At 39.9% G+C, this 19,055-nt stretch overlaps 2 protein-coding genes across 3 annotated transcripts; one reads left to right on the top strand and one right to left on the bottom strand.

Moving 5' to 3' along the window:
- The first annotated feature begins 2,209 nt into the window (after positions 1-2,209).
- Positions 2,210-3,508, top strand: LOC138598539 (protein RD3). Its single transcript, XM_069670334.1, has 2 exons — positions 2,210-2,517; positions 3,133-3,508. Exons 1-2 carry the CDS (start codon positions 2,210-2,212, stop codon positions 3,506-3,508), a joined length of 684 nt encoding a protein of 227 aa, XP_069526435.1.
- Positions 3,509-5,012: 1,504 nt separating this feature from the next.
- stx5a (syntaxin 5A) lies at positions 5,013-12,535 on the bottom strand. Of its 2 annotated transcripts, XM_069670551.1 has the most exons (12): positions 12,448-12,535; positions 11,747-11,977; positions 10,669-10,739; positions 10,306-10,361; positions 10,131-10,201; positions 9,915-10,031; positions 8,878-8,934; positions 8,692-8,773; positions 7,404-7,490; positions 7,142-7,245; positions 6,835-6,956; positions 5,013-6,403 (listed from the first exon to the last, which is right to left on the bottom strand). In XM_069670551.1, exons 2-12 carry the CDS (start codon positions 11,807-11,809, stop codon positions 6,244-6,246), a joined length of 990 nt encoding a protein of 329 aa, XP_069526652.1. In that variant the 5' UTR covers positions 11,810-11,977; positions 12,448-12,535; the 3' UTR covers positions 5,013-6,243. The 2 variants fall into 2 exon arrangements, with proteins under 2 accessions (XP_069526652.1, XP_069526653.1); XM_069670552.1 differs by lacking the exon at positions 7,404-7,490.
- Between the last annotated feature and the right edge of the window lie 6,520 nt (positions 12,536-19,055).

Here is a 19,055-nt window from a genome sequence, read left to right as displayed (position 1 = left end):
AGCAACTGACATTAACTGACAGTTTTCATTAGTAAGACAATACACCGCGCGTCTCGTGCAGCTGACAAGCCAACAGAAACAGAGTCGTTGTGGCACGAGGCGGAGCAGGGGTTAGTGACGTAGCAGGAGAATGTTTGGGAAAAGTCCTCGCGGCGGCGATAAACCTCTGATGACCTCTAGCGACACATTACCTCACTACAAACACAACGGTATCGTTGGTTACAGTGAAACTACACTAATGTGAAAAGGCTAGCAGTGCTAATCGAAATATATCTTTGTTTTCAGACGATATCCCTTAAAAAATATATTGTCTGTAGTCTAAAAATGCAAATGTAGACCTTGTCACTTGGACACCAGAACGGTGGCCAGGGGTAAGGAGGCGATTTAATTGCTATGTTTTTGGAATAAGGACAGAGTATTTGACAAACAACAAGATAGATTAACAGTTTTACAGTACAGGCAAGTCACCTGGGCTTTATTACATATTAACTAATGCTTAGTTCTAGGACCTTAATATAAATTGGTCGATGCTGTATTATGTGATGTGTTGTTTGTGAAATGTTACAGTATCACAACAGAATTATTTTATTATAGGCTATGTAATGATGATGATGATTGTAGCTACTGTTGTGCAGACTAATTACCTCCTCTTCACTGCTGACTCAGGCCACATCTGTATCCTCATCCTCCTCGACCCCTTATCTGACCCCTTATCCGACCCCTTATCCGATTACCTTTGCCTTATTGGTAGAGCTCTCTCCTGGTTCAAGCCATATCTCCCCAACAGTTCGCTACAATCAGACACTCCAGGTTAAACCCCACCCCTTTTATCCAAGGTGTACCCCAAAGCTCTGTGTTTAGACCACTCCTCTTCACAATCTACGTGAGATCACCCACCACCACATCCTAAGCTTCTACTACCATGCCAATGAAGCACAGCTCTTTCTCAGCACTGTTTTGCTATTTTATTTTATTTTATATGCATCATCGTGTGAAAGTGTCCTCTTGTCTCTTGAAAATTGAAATTATTGCTGTTTTTACTATTAGTATTACTATTTCTACACCTCAAACTTATTTTTTTAATGTGTTCATTAAATATTATTTAATAACTTAAAGCTAGTTGATCACTCAAAGTAACACACACCCATTCCTGTTTAGTTACAACAGTGGGGGCATCTACTGCAGGCAACTGTAATTAGATTATAACAGTCCTTACAACCAATCATTCCAGCTAGGCTCTGGATTTGAATATAATCTGGGATTTGGTGCCTCAGTGCTGAGTGGTGCGGAAACCCAGAAACTTGCCTGGAGTTACCTTACATAAAAAACCATGTGCTATCTAGTGGGACAGACGGAGAGTGTATAGGTGTGGTAAAGAGAGATTATATGGACAGTTATGTAATCTTAGTGCCATAACAGTCTGATGATTACAGATGTGCCTGCAGGATTATCGTCTGCAAACTGGAGGACCATTTTCAGACACACACACTGTGTTATTTTCAAGGTGTGCTGGATAATTTAAACCAGTAGGTATGGTGGTTAAAATTTCATAGCTACATGGGAATATCTCAGTCAGACCGTGTGGAAGTGGCTTAAAGTGGCTCTGAGAAAGACTGTCCAGCCCTATTGTGCCAACGAGCTGAAACCGGTTTTACAGATTTAACTGTGGAATTAAAGGATATAATAGGGACATATATTAATTTTTTAAAAAGTGTTTGATAGCCTAATTAGCAGACACCATACCATTATGTAAACAACCTACCTGAACTCTGTCACACACACAAACACTCACTCCTGCCCAGGTTTACGTTCATGTGAGGTAAGCCCTTCTCGTCTTTATTAATACAGGATTACATTTATTCTCAATCCCAAACTCACACACACACTCCTCGGGCTCCTCACAAAGCTACAGTGCCTGTCTGCCAAGGACCTTCAAAGGTAGCAAGGCAGTCAGGTAGCTGGAGTCGAGAGATTCATTTTTTATGGAGGCCTGCTGGTCATCTGGCTGCTAACAGAAGCTTCATCAGACAACAGGTGGATTTCTGTCAGAAAATAATACGCTGCAGCTTTGTTAACCCAGTTTCTGAAGGTAAGACAATCAGCAAAGCCCTTTATAGAAATCGGAACAAGAAAATGTTTTGTATTGATCAATCATATTTTTTTTTGTAAGGTGTGGGAACTGAGAAAACATTCTGTCCCTCTTTCTCAGATGTTTCCTTGGTCAGCTGTTTTCTCCCTTGAGCCCAAAGTCCCGGGCCAACGTAGCAGTGAAGAATTAGTCACCAATACTCTCATGTTGGAGTTGGGGGCCATGGTGAAGCGCACTGAACGCATCCGTCTGGAGCGGGCCACGGAGGGTCGGCGCCGCCGTCGCAGCTCAACCTCCACAGCTGACTACAGCTGGTTGGTGAACAACCCGACCCCACAGCCCTACCAGCTGACACCCAATGACCTGCTGGAGCTGCAGGAGCTGTGTGCCAAGATCCCTCCTGCACAGTGTGGCCCTGTGATCGTCAGGTAAATGAGACAGCAAAGAAGAGACAGAGACATGTTGCAGATACAAAGTGACTGAAGGAGAAATATATAACTGTTACTGAAATTAAGAGAAAGTATAAACCAGAATAAAACTCTCAGCTCCTCATTCTTTCTCTAAGAGACTATATATGATATCTTCAAAGTTAAATGTCAGTGATAACCTAACAAGGGGTCACAAACTGTGCTCAGGAACCTGTTCTAACCATATGTTGCATTACACTGGTCTCAATTATTGAATTAGTTAGCTGACAAACTGAAAATATATCTACAATCATTTTGATAATAATTAAAAGTTTTAATAAAAAATGAGCAGATATGGCGATGCTGCTTTGTAGTCTACATAAATAGTGAACTGAAACCTATTGGGTTTGGATTCTTGGTCTATCAAATAATAGACAGGCATTTCATTAATCCTTTGTGTCCAAGGTCAAAGGTCATTGTACATTTATGCCTACAACTGTGTGCTTCTGCTGCCTTTTTGCATGTCTAACCTTGTTTCTGTATTATTTTGTCTTGACTGTAATGAACTCTGTAACTATGTGTACTGTGTGTTTAGGTAAGGCTGTTGCTTATAATCACAAAATGCTCTAACTGCAGGTTCAGGAGGTTGGTGTCGCAGATGGAGCCTGATGTCCATGAGGTTCCCCGCCTCTTCCGCTCTGTACTTCGCGAGTGTGTGGACGAGATGAACGGAAATGATGAAGAGCAGTCGCAGGACACCATATATGAGAAGCAGCAGCGCAGCAAGAGCCTCTCTTTCATTACTTTCCGCACCAAGTTTCGCACCAGTCATTTCTTCAAGGGCGGAGGCACGAGAGGCTCCAGGGGGAATCTGCAGCAGGAGGTGGATTGGTCAGACGATGAGGATGATGATGGAGAAGTGGAGGAGGAGGCCATCAAAGCCAGGGCGAGGAGGGGAAGGAGCAAGAGCATGCCAGAGATCAGCCCGATGGAGCAGAGTGCCCAGTGTTGAGAGAAAGGAGGGAGACAGTCAGGGGAGAGACGACGCAGAGATGATGGTGGGAGGGAGAGAAGGAGCACCACAGGAGTTCTTGTGGGGCAGGAAGGAGGGAAATTGAGAACAAAGGAGAAAAATACAATAAATATGGGGAGTTGAAAATATCAGGGAATTGCAGGGAAGGGCATAAAGTAGCACAGGGTAAAATAAAGACAGAATAAAATGTTTTTTATTTCTAATCATTTGTCATCTTTCATGAGGAGAAAAGTCCAGAGAGTGGACTTAGGTTGATGTCTCCTTTCTGGGACATCTAACGGACATCAAGAAGTTTTGGTTTGGTTTTAGATACTGAAACCTACAATTATAATTTTGTTGGGCTCTAAAACAGGACCAGAACAACGGGACTAAAAGTCTACATCCATGCTAACAGATCCTTGAGGCTGTGCTGAGGCTTTGAGCTACATGCTAACGTCAGTATGCTATCATAGCCTTAATAACAATGCTTACTTGCTGATGTTTTGCCCTCATAGTGTTAAATATGTTCACTGTTTTAGATTAACGTGTTGCTTGTTAGCATTAAACACAAAGTAAAACTGAGGCTGATGGGAATGTCCTCATTTCTTCAGGTCATATACTAAAATATTGGGCAAATAGAAATTTACCTGATGATGGCGCAACATTAAAACTCCGAGGATCATCACAGTTTTTACCGATGATCCCGTGGGGACCGGCAATGTCTGAACCAAACGTCATGGAAATTCATCCAATATTTATTGAGACATTTCACTTAAAAAACAGTAATGACAACGTGCTGGTGCTGCGGGAAATGTCAGCTAAGGTCATTAGGATACCCATCGTTGTTGAGATAGTTCAGACTCTACAAACCAACCAGCACTGCCATCCATGCAGCTCCACACTGTTAAAGGACTATCTGAATACAAGGTCCTGATGAGTCATACAAACATCCATGACACGTGTCTCTGCAGTGGAAGGTCAGTTAAAGCCTGTCGTCTGTATATTCAGGACTCCATATCAACCGCTCATTTAGCTGGTGCCGCATGGTGAACCCATCAATCAAATCCTTACAAGAAAAACTTAACTAGAATGATCAATTCTCTTTTTTTCTTTATTGTAAATAATATGTTTGTATTTTGGGAGGTAATGCAATGTTGTCATCATTATGTGGTTAAAGCAGTTTGATTTGAGACTAAATGTGACTCCTGGATTTTTGCCTACTGATCACTACATTTTCAAGCTCTAACAGCCTTCATGCTATTCTACAAAAGATGGATCTTCTCATCTTGAAAAGGCAGAATATTTGTATGTAAATATGTCTGGGTCCTGTATCTTGATAAATAAATAAGTACCATATCTCTTTGTAGTGTTAAAGTGTTGGCTTTATATCACAGAAAACTGCACCAGCTTAGCACATCTCTGTTGACTAGCCTTAGACTCCTAGCTTAGCATGGCTAATTATATCACTGCTGACTAATCCTCTTATCCCAAGAAAGTCTCAGCCTTGAATGCCAGTCCCCCTTTATTGTTTTATTAATATGCACTTTCTTATCAATACATCATTAACACTATTTGCACTTTATACACTGAAGTCAAGGCATTTGGCTCAAAAAATAAACAGGTGGAAAAAATTGGAAGAATGTTTTCTTTCTTAAAAAGCTGTGGTCATTTAAATAACATCTGATACATTGGATAGATGGAGAAGGGGAAGCAACTACAACAGAGACATCCAACCAGACACTTCAGGGAATCTGACTGGTTGACTCACTTAATAAGTGACAACCAGCTTAACCCCTTCATTAGCACTGAGGTCAAACATGGATCCTGTTCAGATACTTGACTCGTAGGCTGAAGTCTCTCTGCAGTACCGACTGTATGAGGTTTACACTTTTTAACTATTCAACCTGCCAAACAACTGGCAACTCAACAGCTTCATTTAAAACAGTGTTACATAAATCATCATCAACATCTCATACAGATCATGCCCGAGTTGTATCAGCAAACCCCTGTCAGCTGGCTGCAGCTGCCTTCTTGTAATGCTGGACCACAGGTAGAGTCTTTGTACTTAGTCACAGTTCTCTAAAAGTACCCATTTGGCAAATAAACTTTGAAAGCAAGAAAGAATATATGTAAATAAAAAATATTTTACATCACTACTAACTGGGGGTATGTGGAGAATTCTTGATAAACGAGTGAAACAGTCATGCGCTTCAATAAAAAGCAAGGAAACTAAGAAGCAAAATTATCTTAGAATAGACTCCAGCTCAGGTGTTTGGCTTTGGAAAGTAACAATGTTAATAGTTATGGATGACTTCTGGTAAAGGGGTTGAGCAAGAAAAAAAAAATTAAAAATACAGTTTGCAGAATCAAACCATTAAATTATAGCCATTTTGATTAAATGTTTATGAATAATTGGTCAAAGTACAATACAGAGCAGTTTTTTGCTCTCTCTATACAAAGTGGGGACTCTAGATAATTTATTCTTTCATTTAAACAGAGTTCAACATCTTCATTCTTCACTGAACTGTCGAGTTAAGCTTAAGAGTCTGTGGCTTAGGATGAACCAAACAGTCTGTATTAATGGAAAAAGTCTCCCAAGTCTCCATCAAACCATCACTTCAATACAGAAGTCTCCTTCAAAAATGTTGTCTGGGCACGTTGTTTTAGTCCAGCTTTCGCTTGACATCCCCTCGTTCTATGTGCTTCTCTCCCTCCATCAGCCGCTCCTCTTTGCTTTAAGCGAAGAAGACGACAAAGATGATGAAGAAGATGACGAGGACGAGAAAGATCTTGATCATCAGCCAGCGGTTGGAGGAGACTGACTGGAAGTATTTGAGGATCTCTGTGTGGGCGGCCTCCACGTTCAGCTGGGTGTCCTCCACGTTAGCGTCAATCCTAAAGAGCCCAGCATGCAGTTCAGTGAGACAGGACTTTAAAAACAGATATGCTAGCTATAATTAACATTTTTTTCCAGTGTTGTTTGCTTGCTGATTGTAAGACAAGAAGATCAATACCACACATATGTGGGTACTGTAATTAAATTTAAAGCTGCAGCCAGTTAGCTTAGCTTAGCATAAAACTCGATAGAGAGGAAAACAGCCTAAATCGGGTCGAGGCAAAAAACGTTTACCAGCATCTCTAAAGCTCACTTTTTAACTGTACAAAAAAGGATAAAAATCCCAAGTTTCTAGTCTTTTCTGCTCATCTAAACTAGCCTGGCTTGAGCTGTTTGTTCACCACACAGTCATGAGCGTGGTATCACTCTTCTTTCTAACTTCCAGAAAGCAAGTGAACTAGCACATTACTCTTGTCTAGCTCCCTCTTACCTCTGAACGGTCTCCTCTTGCTCTTTGACCATGTGTGCAAGCTGCTGGAAAATAGAGCCCAGTTCCACAATGGTGCTTTCAATATTCTGCATGGTGTCTGCACGGCTCTGGATGTATGAGTCCTGTGATGGCAGAGCAGCAAGAGAAAAAAAGGGGGTACATTTAGCTATTCAATTACATTTTATAGAGAAGATATAAAAGAAGATTATATTGTAAATTATTGACTTAATTAACATTTTTTTGTGCTACAGATTTAGATCTTCCTTTCTATCTGCCTGACTTTGAAAAATAAAGACCAACAGTCTACCTGCTCATCAATAAGCTGGAGTTGCATGGGATTGGCTTGAGAGTCCATATCGATGGCTACGTCCCCCATACTCCTGGACTCATCCTGCATCAGGACCGAGCTCTCTGCAGGGAGACAGCAAGCACAAGACAAAACACACACACGCATGTTCAACAAGATCAGACAGAAGTCCTCAATGGAAGAGGGGAAAACAAAAAGACCAGCGGGCACATACAGTAGCTAGTTATACCCGCTGGGAGATTCAAACGTTCCAGGGAAATACCTTTTAAATTTGAGGTTGTATTGCCCTGGTAGTCATAGCGCTGCTCGCGAGCTGCATGCGGCTCCTGGGCCCCTTTTTTGCGGCTCCCTAAAATATTTTTTAATTTTTGCATTATAGATGACCAAATACAGTAATAATCATTCACAAGGATTTCGAGCAGTTCCCTATGACAACAGCTGTTTGAGAAGTACACTGCCAGTTCAAATGTTTCTGTACACCCAGGGCATTTTGTAGCTAAATTTGTTCAATATAAATAACATGAAATTATGAAATCTAAACTAACATAGGTAAATAAGAACAATACAGCTTTTTGTTTTGGTATGAAAACGTTATAAACTTCGCCAACACGAATATTTCAAAGACCTTTGAATTTAAGAATTCCTTCTGGCAAGCATTTTAACTGTATTGAATAATAGTACATCAGTACAGGCAGACTCACTGGAAAGGTCCACCAGTTAAGCCTGGAAAGTTATGCTTAATGTTGTCTGCTGTTACAGTAACCTAATTATAGAAATACAAATTATTTAAAATATATTTAATTAATATAAATTTGATGATTTCATTTAAGGAAATATTTAATATAAGTTGGGTTGAGAGTTGAGATTTAAAGGCCGGTATAAACATTTGGCTGGCAGTGTAAATGTGTGCACACGAAGCATCCGAGCTCCCGGTGCCCTAATTAGAGGGTCCCTTGTATATAGCCTGTTCAGCAAAATGTTTAGCAACTTATTTAGCAAAATGGTAAACTGAGCAGGAGCCGGACAAGTTGAGAAAAAAGCCAAAACACTGAAACAACAAACGGCGTGTCCACTCTCTCACACTTTTTCAAACTGCCAACTTTAATGTGAGATGTAAAATTTGATTTATAAAGGTGGGAAATGTTTGAATTTTAATTTCTGAAACGCAGATATAATCTGAGCTGGTGTGTTGCATTTCTGTCGGCTCCTTCAATCAGTATGAAACCAGATTGTTACTTGATATTTACAGTTTCCTCTGACCCCTGTCTGTCCAACAGGAAACTATTTTAGGTTGCGAGTTGAATGCCAAACTGCAGCTTGTTGGTACCGAGTTCAAGCACACGAGCCGTGTAATCAGCTCAAAACGTGGCTGAGTTAAAACTTTTCCCACAAGCAAAATCCGTAAAGAGTGAACACGCCCTTTAGAAGCTTCAGCAGCATGCTGTGATTACCTGCTGGTGCCATTGCCATTTAATTCAAGATGATTGTAAAAATAATAAAAATCATAGTCGAGGAGTAAAAGCGTGAAGCTGTGGTGTGGGTGAACTTACTGAAGTTGTTGGCCATCAGAGGAGAAGAAGAGGCAGGAGGCTGGGAGAACTGCTCTCTCCTGCTGCGCTGCTGCTTCAGGTTCTGAATACAAACAGAGACAAAAGATGGAGGGCTGTGAGACCTGTGCCCATTTCTAAAAGTGCAGTTTTTTCCCCGCTTGAATGATAAAGTTTAACGCTTCTCACCTCTGTTCTGACTTCTAAGACTGATTTGAAGTCATTGGACATTGAAGCCAGTTTGGACTGTAGACAACAGAAAATACATCAAAGTTAAGCAGCATTAAAGGATAACTATTTTCCCATGTGTTTGTGTGTAAGTGACAAGTGGAGACAACAATTTTTTAAATCAATCCAGTATTCAGGGAGGGAGCACCGGCCGGCAGCCGCGAAATGAGATACAATGCAACTAAACGGGGCACCGCACATAAGCCAATATACAGCCACTAAAAGCGCTTGTTTTTGCTACTGACTGTAACCAAGTCTCGCTCACGGAGAAGTCCTGCACTGAAATCTCGCGTGAGACCATAGTTGAGAGAGAAGACAAAGAGGGAGAAGTGTCGTTTGTTCAGCACGAGACTTCTCCGTGTTGTCTGTAACCAAGTCTCGCTCACAGAGAAGTCTTGCGCTGAAATCTCACGCGAGACCGTGGTTGTTGCAGGAAGAAGGAGAGAGGAGTGAATCGTAGAAATCAGATAAATCTTCAGCCATGACAATCTTTAAGATAGCACTGAGCAATGCTTTCTGTACTCCAACACAACTTCTCCCTCTTCGTCTTCTCTCTCAAGTACGGTCTTGCGCAAGATTCTAGCGTGAGACTTCTCCGTGAGCGAGACTTGGTTACAGACAACAACAGAGAGCATAAGGTAAAGTAGCATGGCTGCCAGTGTTGTCAGACATATTATAACGATCTGAACCTGTCAGTAGCAAAAACAAGCGCTTTTAGTGGCTGTATATTGGCGTATGTGCGGTGCCCCGTTTAGTTACATTGTATCTCATTTGGCAGCTGCTGGCCGGTGCTCCCTCCCTGAATACTGGATTGACTTCAATAATTGACACACATGGAAAAAATATGGGTCTAGGTTGAAAAATCCCGAAGCTTCATACATTACATACAACTGTACAAACATTGATGATGATATATATGAGATACAAAACAATTTTAAATATAAAAGTAAGTACTGATATATTTTAAGACTAACTAACTAAGCCCTTTATTAATATACCTGTAATGACACCACTATAGTGTTAGAGTGGGTTTGGATATGTCGGCCACCTGGAGCTCCACGGGACCTCACCAAGTCCTGCAGCTGTGCAATCTGTTTGTTTAGACTGTTGATGTCCTAAAAGCACAAACATTATGATTATTCACAAGTAATACAGATAACTTTAAGAATGTTAACCGAAAAACATTACATGATATGTTCAAACATTTAACTCACTTGTTTAATGATGTATGTTAGCTCCTCGATCTCCACTGCCTTGTCGTCAAATAGAGATTTTCTTTTTGCCACTAAAGACAGCAGGTGAAATCAAAATTTTGAATGTTTTAAACACACAAACAGGATTTTTGGAACATTTTAAATGATGCTCAAATACCATTAAAGGAACACTTACAAATAGTGAGCTTTTCCAGTTTGGCAAACGTATTACTCAAGTCTTTTCCAATTCTCCTGCAAGAAAACAAACAAAAGCATTTAGCTTTCTTTGTCATGTTATCAGTTAGATTACATGGATTTATCTCCATGCCAAACATACCCTGGACCAGTCAATCTACAAAAAAACATATCTATCCTCTCAATTAACACAATGTAAAAAAAGAGTTTTATTTCAAAGTATGTTACAAAAGTTCAATAAAGATGTACTTCACAAGCTATGAGGATGTGAAGGGTAATAAAGTCTGACTACAAATATTTCAACACCCAAAATAAACACAACAAGGACATTCAGCAAATATTCACAAGACTATGAGGAACTTACTTGGCCATAACAGTGAAGTCACTGCGCTGCCTGAGGGCATTAAGTGCTGGTTTGCTCGGCTGGACTCCATTCTGGCAGGGGAGGTGAAAAGTAGAGAGAGCATGAGATGGAAAGAAATTTAAAGAGGTTACTGACAAAAACTACAGAACTCCTCAACTTGGATTTAGGACTAATTTCCCATTTCTTTTAACCTAATCAATAATGTATTCAGTTATTAAGTACAAGTGAATTCTACATTGTTGCTTTTATTTTGGTATCATCTTTTGGACTCTAAGTCAGCATTGTCCTGTGAGGACCAGCAACTTTTGATTATGTTCTATCTTATACTGCATAACTGAGTCTGATAATAATAATGATATTTGAGGGTTTAAAACACCTGTGCTACAGTCAATCGGTCAATATTGCCACGTAACATAATCAAACATTGTGGATAAGGATCCCTTAAGTCTATCTTTTAAAAGGACTTTGTCTATGATATTTGCAGAGACATTTTTAAGTTGAAAAATAAACTTCAGTGCTCTTTAGTAGACAACTAGGCCTATTTAGCTTACATAGCTTCCTCAAGGGCTTCTTTGGTAATAACATACTGCAGATGGTTCTTTTACATCAGCCCCCAGATATACTATGACATCTGTGACTCTGTGATAACAATATCAGCCAATATATTAGCATAGCTGGATAATTTTTACTTTTGAAATTGAAGTTACTTTTCATTAAAACACAGCTTTTAGAAGACAACATGAAAGATCAAAATGTTCTTAACTGGACCTTAGTTGCTAATAAGAGTTGGACTACGGTTCTTATTAATTTTTCTGACTGGACAAATTAACTAAATAAATAAACTCAGACTATTCTAACAAATATAAGACCAAAACTAGACACAGAGATGAAAGTAAACAAGGAACAAAAACCAAAAGTAACCAAAATAAAATTCCCCAGGGCTAAGATAACCACAGTGAAAATACATCAGTATACTTGTAATGTAAATGCTATAAAGTTGAAGAAAAATAACACATTTCACATCAAGTATTATTACTGTCATTAATGTTGCGATGTCAGGTGTTGTGTACCAACATACCGGTCTGCCTTGGAGAGATTTACAGGCTGATTGGAACTCGAGGGTCCGGTCTCGGCACGTCATCCTGCCGCCGATAAAGGGTCAACAGCCCGCTGTAGACCAGAAACCACCGGGGAGTACTCGGTCCTTTACTTCTGGTCTGTGTGATGGATAAATACGAAGACCTCCAGATGTGCGGACAGACTCACATCCAAGGTGGGGTATCCTTCATGGCCATATGTACACACATGTCTGCGAAAACGAAAAAAGACGTGGCAAAGCAAACTTTAGGCTCACATGTTGACAGCTTGAAATCTAAATGATTACAACAATAGCTTTGATTATGTTAGATTAGTTAGGTGGTAAAAAGCCAGCCGGTACCGTTAGCTAACAGCAGGCTTCTCTGACACTAACAACACGACTACGAGACCGACTGAACCGCAGGCTATATAATAAATAAATAAACAACAATGAAGCCGAATGTGCGTACTATTATGTTATGATATTGATTTGAACCAGCTCTCTTTATACAGGCCGCCCATCACGACACACAGCTGATCACGGCCTGACCGGCTAACCACAGGCTAACGGTAGCTACAACAAGCTAACCGGGGTTTTTTCAATACGGTCCATCTTGCTTTACCTTGGTCAAATTCGACATAAACCAACCGCGTAATGTTGAATACTATTTAAGAGATGGAAATCGATCAATTCCAACTTACTTGAATCGATATTACATCGTATTTGGAGAGCCCTCGGTGTTTCTGGTGAAAACTAATCAACCCAGGAGTTAAAGTTCCGATCCGGGTCATTTCCGGCATTTACGTCACTGCCACGTCTACTTCACCGTGGCGGAAAATCCCTGCAGGCACAACACGCCACCACCAGGGGTCGCCACATATCATGTTTATAGTACACATTCATAAGATACATTAAATGGAATTGAAATTAGTTACTGTACTCTAGCTGGGAGTATGAGAAGAAGGACAATAAATCCTGAACAATAAATTCACTTAAATGATAAAATAATAAAAAATCTCTATACTTCAATTATATACTGTATGTCCATGATTCCCATAAACCATATTATTTAGTTAAAGTTGTGATGCTGGCCCTAATTTTTTCATGTGCAAAAGTATGCTTTTCAAAATCCTAGAGCCCATTGTCAGATTATCCTGAAGGGGGTCCCCAAAGGCAAACAATTATCAGCTAGGCTGGTAGTTTCTCATTTCTTCCCTGTCTGTACATTATGTACAGTCTTCTTAAACTTGAAATTATATGTGTGGTAATTGATCGGTAAAACAAGTTACTGTATGCCCTGTGTAAGAGCCCTATCAAGAAAAATAATCAAGGTCTTTGAAGTAGATTTTTACAATTTACATTTTCATTATCAGTCTAAAATTTAATGTTCCTCTTTACCCAAACAAAGTTACTGTTAAAGCTAAATTTGCTGCAAAACAATAAAAGGGCAACTACAGCTTTAGAGGGTTCTCCTGGGCCCTGAAGCAGTTGCCCCAGTTTTTGCCAGTAGGCTACTCGCCAGTACAACAAAACCAAATAGAAGAAGTCATCACAAAGGTACCAGACCTCACCCCAGAAACATAACTATGCATTTCACTAGATTTATCAGGTGATATGTGGGAGCATACTTTAAGGATTTGACACACAAACATCAGAATCACAGTGGTAAGGAGTATCAATCAATGCTATTAAGGCTAAATTATTAACAGAGTAGTAATGCACCTGTAGTATCATAAAAGGAACATGATAAGGGATATTTCAGACTGATTAGATGAGGCACAATGTGTCATAAGTGATGTTATGTCGATGTGGGAGAAATGAACCCTTAAGTTAGAAGCTGCAGAGGAGGAGGAATGAGCAGGCAGACAGACGGAGAAGGTGATTGGCTGCTGCCTCAGGTGAGTCGACCTGCAGGTATGGTTCGCATGGAGAGATAACATCCAGCCGCCTCTCTGATCTCCAATCACTCCTACTGGTACCCGCATCCTCCGTCTGACAAGATGGAGCATGTCCAGACCACAACTATGCCCTCACCTACTTACCTGCTAGACCCCCAACCACAAAACCCCCAGCCAAACCCTGTGCCCTGCACCACCCCTCATCTACTTCATCTACGCTCCCTTCACCTTTTATACCTCACTGTAATCCACTGAATTTATCTCCGCCTGCAAAAACACACTCCTTTATGCTTTCACACACACATCATTTGATGTTTTAATCTGCTTTGCTGAACAAAGTTACGTCAGAACAGAAGAGAACAGTTTCTCCTTCAAAATCTCTTGGGATTTTATCTCATTACTTCTATGCAGTGCTTTCACTTGTTCAATTGTATCCCATTAAATCATATATATTCTAATATTGTTTTTTATTTCTGGTCAAGCTAGCAGTGTGAAGCCAAAACACAGGAGAGTGGATTACCATGTTAGTCCACCAACTTTGTCCAGACAAAAACAAAGCAACAATTTCTGGATTGGATGTACCAACTTTTATGGCAATAAATTATTTCCATAAAAGTTGGTATAAACATTCAAGATCCCAAGAGGATCTGTACCTTATGGTTAATCATTTTTGCACAAGAACCATGAGGTTAAAATCTGTGGCTTATAGAGGAAAATGTCTGAATAAATATTTGATAGATTGTCATAAAACTTGGATCCAATATACACGTCCCTTTCAAGATAAATTGCAAAAACTAATTCTCAGAAATAGTTATTTATATTTATATTATATTTATTTGTGGAAGGCTATACCAGTAAAACTAATGACAGCCTCAGCTCTACTTTGTGTCTACTGCTAATTAGCAAGTGTTAGCATGCTAACAGGCTAAAGTATGATCGTGAAAAAGGTAAACATCATACCTGCTAAACATCAGCATGTTAGCTTGGTTACTGAGAGCATGTTAGCATGTTGACTTTAGCATTGGCTAAAGCATTCAGCGTTGGCTGTTAATGATTGATGATAGGCTAAGTGTCATTATGAAATATTAAAACTATATTGTTCACTATGCACAACAAGCTGTGGCAAAACAGAACTATGATAATTCCAATAGTCCACAAACGCCCTCCTAAAGGCCGTCACGTTCACACTAACTTGTCACTGACTTTGCAGAAACGTTTTCCCATGTAGTGACAACAACTGTAAATCTTTTATCAAGGTTGATGTCCTCCAGTGGACTCGGACAGACGAGGCCGGTGGATCCATGTTTCTGCTGCAGATAACACTTTTTGTTTGTTCTGGTAGATGTAAAAAAAAAAAGCTATTTGTGTTCACAAGTGACGTTAAAAAACATTCACTTCCCTGCCAGCTTAACAGACAAACCAGAAAACACACATGACTCTACTTTGTGTTGAACATATTGAACGTAATCTCTTCCTTTCTCTCTTAATCACTCCCTCTCTTTCACATACACACACACACACTTACACACAGGAGTGCTGATAGCATCTAACAAAACACACTTGCAGGCCAGATAGCGTCCAGTACCTGCTTCGACACAGCTGCTGCAACAAAAGCAGGGAGGAAACCATGGCTGGAGTTATTAGACAAACACGACTCTGAACGCACAGAAAGCAAGGTGGAAAAATACAGGAAGTCCTGATACAGGAGCAAAGACTGAGAGGGAGAGGTGGATGGAGAGAGGTGTGCAGAGGGAGGCAGGGGGGCAGACGTGTGAGGAAGTCAGATTTATGCATTAAATGTATCAGAACATAGTGAGAGAGCCACGTGATCATCTGTGCAGTGGGAGGACATTTCGGGGGTTCAGACGAGCTCCGAGCTTTAAAAGCAGATTCTGGAGTAAAGGCATCTTCTCTGTATCATGACGCATGACTCACTCCGTCCCTTTCTCTTTCTCTCTCTTTCTCCCTAATCTTGCAGCTATATTTAGTACTGGCATAATGCCCTTCCAGACAGATAGGTTGGCGGCAGCATTTAGCTCCTCTCCTCTTTCCTCCTCTCCTCACTTCTCTTCTTCCCACTCTATGACGACTAATGATGGTCAATTTAAACAGCTATTAATATCCTGTCATCAATCATTATTATAATACTGTCATAGAAGATTAGGAATTTACAGCAAGTGACTGTGGTAGAAATAGGCTGTCATTAAAGGGAGATTAAAGGCTGCTTGTTTTGGAGTCTGAATGACTCAGAAAAGTTTTGAAACTGGTCAGCTCAGTTTTGGGCAATGTCCACTTAAAGTAAGAACTGAAAGTGTTAGGCAACATTATTGGAAGGATCAAAAGGTTTTTATTTTAAACTTATATATAAATACCATGATGTAAAACTATTAAATCACAAGTAAAAAAGATAGAAGTTCAGCTATATCAGAAGCAAAACGTACTAAAAGTTTCAGAACAAAAGTAAATGATGCAGCAGAATGGCCTCGCAAGTGTTAAATAGTTTAGTATAATTTGTGTATGTCAACTATTTAAAACACAGTTTGATCTATTGAAAGGCTTTTTATTTATACATCAGTGTTCATAGGTGTTGTTTTTATGAGTGGGTTGGATGATAATGGCTGGATGAAATACAGATTTAATGAAATGCTGTCACATGATCAACACTGTTTATGTGAACTAGACTTTAGGCATGTTTTTATTTTAGCATGTTTGATGCATTTTATTCTGCTGGATAAATTGCATGTTTAAACGTTTGTTTGCCTATATTTCACCTAATGTTAGGACACATCAAAAGTGAAGATGGAGTTGATCTAGTTCATCTAGTAATAGTGTACTAAAAAGTACAGTATTTGCCTCTGAAATGTCGTGTAGTAGAAGTGTAAAGTAGCATCAAAGTGACTCCTAGCTGCACTCCGGTAAATGAACTCTGTGCCTCACTGAGTGGGTCCGCACACCGCTGTACTCGACCAGCTTCTGACTCAGCAGCACGTCAGAGAGGAGGAGAGGGAACAATATTATGTCTCATAACATCCCCTCACATCACACACACTGTCTCTGTACCCACCTCGCAGGGTGTCACTGTAATCAAAGCTGCTGTTTACCTTTCATTACCGTCAAAGGAGAGATTCAAACACAGAGAAGGGGGGGGGACGAGGACATTAGACGGGGACATCAGCATGGATAAACAGTGACAGGAAGCAAACCAGAGGTTTATATGAAAAATAAGACATTTCCTTTAATAACATCTGTAACATCACGGTTGTATCCTGGTATCATTTGGATATATTTGACGATGCAGTATACACGTTAATGTGGACATTGAATCTATTAATTGGCATTTATATACTAATACAACATAAAACTGCATTATTTTCTACAAAGACATGATAATAGGGCACAAATGGTGTAGCAGCAAAAAAAGAGTGTTGTTTTTTCTTTATAGATAGGCTACAGTAGTACAACGTATTTGCAGAGAAGTACAGCTAAAATGAAGTACAAATACATCTCTAAAGTATGCACTACGTCATACACAAGGTCATGGCTGATATTAGAGATTATAAAATGTTATATAGTTTAGTAAGGGGTCTCTATAGGCTAAGACACTGGAGGCTACAACAGGGCGAGCTTTAGAGTACATGTAGACACACTGATGTTTGATACTGACACCGGATCAGGACATCTGAATGAGATATTAATACATCCAAGCTGTATATCCTAAAGAGATGTGATGTTGAAATATGAGGTGTTAATTCTTTCTGATGGACTTTGATGTTTTTGCTTTGATTGGTCAGAATTTGGACTTTGAAATAAAACACATTTTGGTCACTCTTAAAGACCCAGAGGCTCCTGAAAAGCTTCTCTCAGCAGCACAACTCTTTTAGCTGGAATGTCTTTGATATGTCGCACACGTCTGCATGAGTGGAGCTTTTCAATCTGAGTCCATTTGCTCCTTCGCTTCTGCCTTCAGCAGATTTCTTTTTTTTCAAAGGAGAAATGTACAGCATGTGCTTCGCAATCTCAAACACAAGGTTTATGGTCTCTCAGGTTTCCCAAAACATTTGTTTGCTTTCCACAAAATGCAATACTGTTAAGTAAAGATGGACAAGTGGGTAAAAATCTTTCAAAAAACAGTAAAGACATGAGCACAAATAGCTGCGAGTAAAAACTAAAAACTGGGAAATGGGCTTCTTTACTTTCTTACTAAACACGCCAATGTCTGTCCAGAAAGCAGTGATTAGCTTAGCTTAGCACAAAGACTAGAAACAAAGGGAAACAGCTAGCTTGGCTCAGTAGAAAAGCAACTTTAAACACTCACTAATGAATATTTAAATTCCTTCTTGTTAAATCTATATAAAAATCAAAGTGTATATGGGTATTATGTTGGACTATTGGCTCGGAGCAGTGACTTCCTGACTTTCCTTTTAAAGCCACAACTTTTCACACTTTGTTTTATGTACAGATTAATCTATAGAGACTAACTTGTTAGCTTGAGGGTTTTTTGAGGTGCTGCTTAAAGATATAATCTCGAAATTCTCAGTTTTGTTCTATCTGGCGGCACCTAATGGCGATAAAAGGCAATTGTGGGCGCATACGTCCAAGATAACCAGATGTCCAAGGTTGGCTCCGGTTGTAATTCTTAATTTTCCTCACTGACGGTCGCTTTCCTTTTTTGCTTTGCTTCATCTGAGAGTCAAATTTGTTTCTTTTTCTTTGGATTTTCACTTATTGTTGAAGTTGTATCTGTAGTCATCGATCTTTTCTTTGTTTGTTCAGCCATAGTAGATTACTGTTTACTCGCAACACTTGCAGAGAGCGGAAAAGCAGCCGCTTAGCTCCGCCTACCCTCTCTGACAGACCAACCACTGCTGGCTGATGGAAAACGCGTCACTAACTGGGGACCGCTTGTGATTTTTCCGCGAATGTCGCCACAGACACCCAGTCTATAATACTGCAAATACAAAGGCTTTCATCAGCGGGCCATAGGCTCAATCACCATTGTGTTATCTCATTCGGCGATAGATAGTGACTTAACAGACATTTATTTAAATGAAAAATTTAGAGATTATATCTTTAGGTATTTATGCTAAGCTAAGCTAGCCCACTGATGGCTCCACCCACTTAATTACTGCACAGGCAAGAGAGTGGTATCAATGTTCTGATCTTTCTTTCAGCAAGAAAGTGAACAAAATGTATTCCTCTAAAATAACTGAAAAATGGTCACCTGTAATTGGAGGCTACAAATGCTTTGGGAAACTGTCTCCTGTTCCAGGTTATCGCACAGTGTCTGGTCTGTACCCAGAGGACCCGTTCAGTTCTCCTCTAATGAAACTGCTTCCCTTCAGATTATTAAGACGCACATAGAAAACTCCTATAAGTTCCTCAAAGCCTGTGATCACCTCTACACATCTACT

The sequence above is a fragment of the Semicossyphus pulcher genome, unplaced genomic scaffold (assembly GCF_022749685.1).
Source record: "Semicossyphus pulcher isolate SPU_LCO1_2020_fin unplaced genomic scaffold, fSemPul1.0.p SCAF_2, whole genome shotgun sequence".
Taxonomy (NCBI): domain Eukaryota; kingdom Metazoa; phylum Chordata; class Actinopteri; order Labriformes; family Labridae; genus Semicossyphus; species Semicossyphus pulcher.
This window is presented reverse-complemented; position numbering and strand designations above follow the sequence as displayed.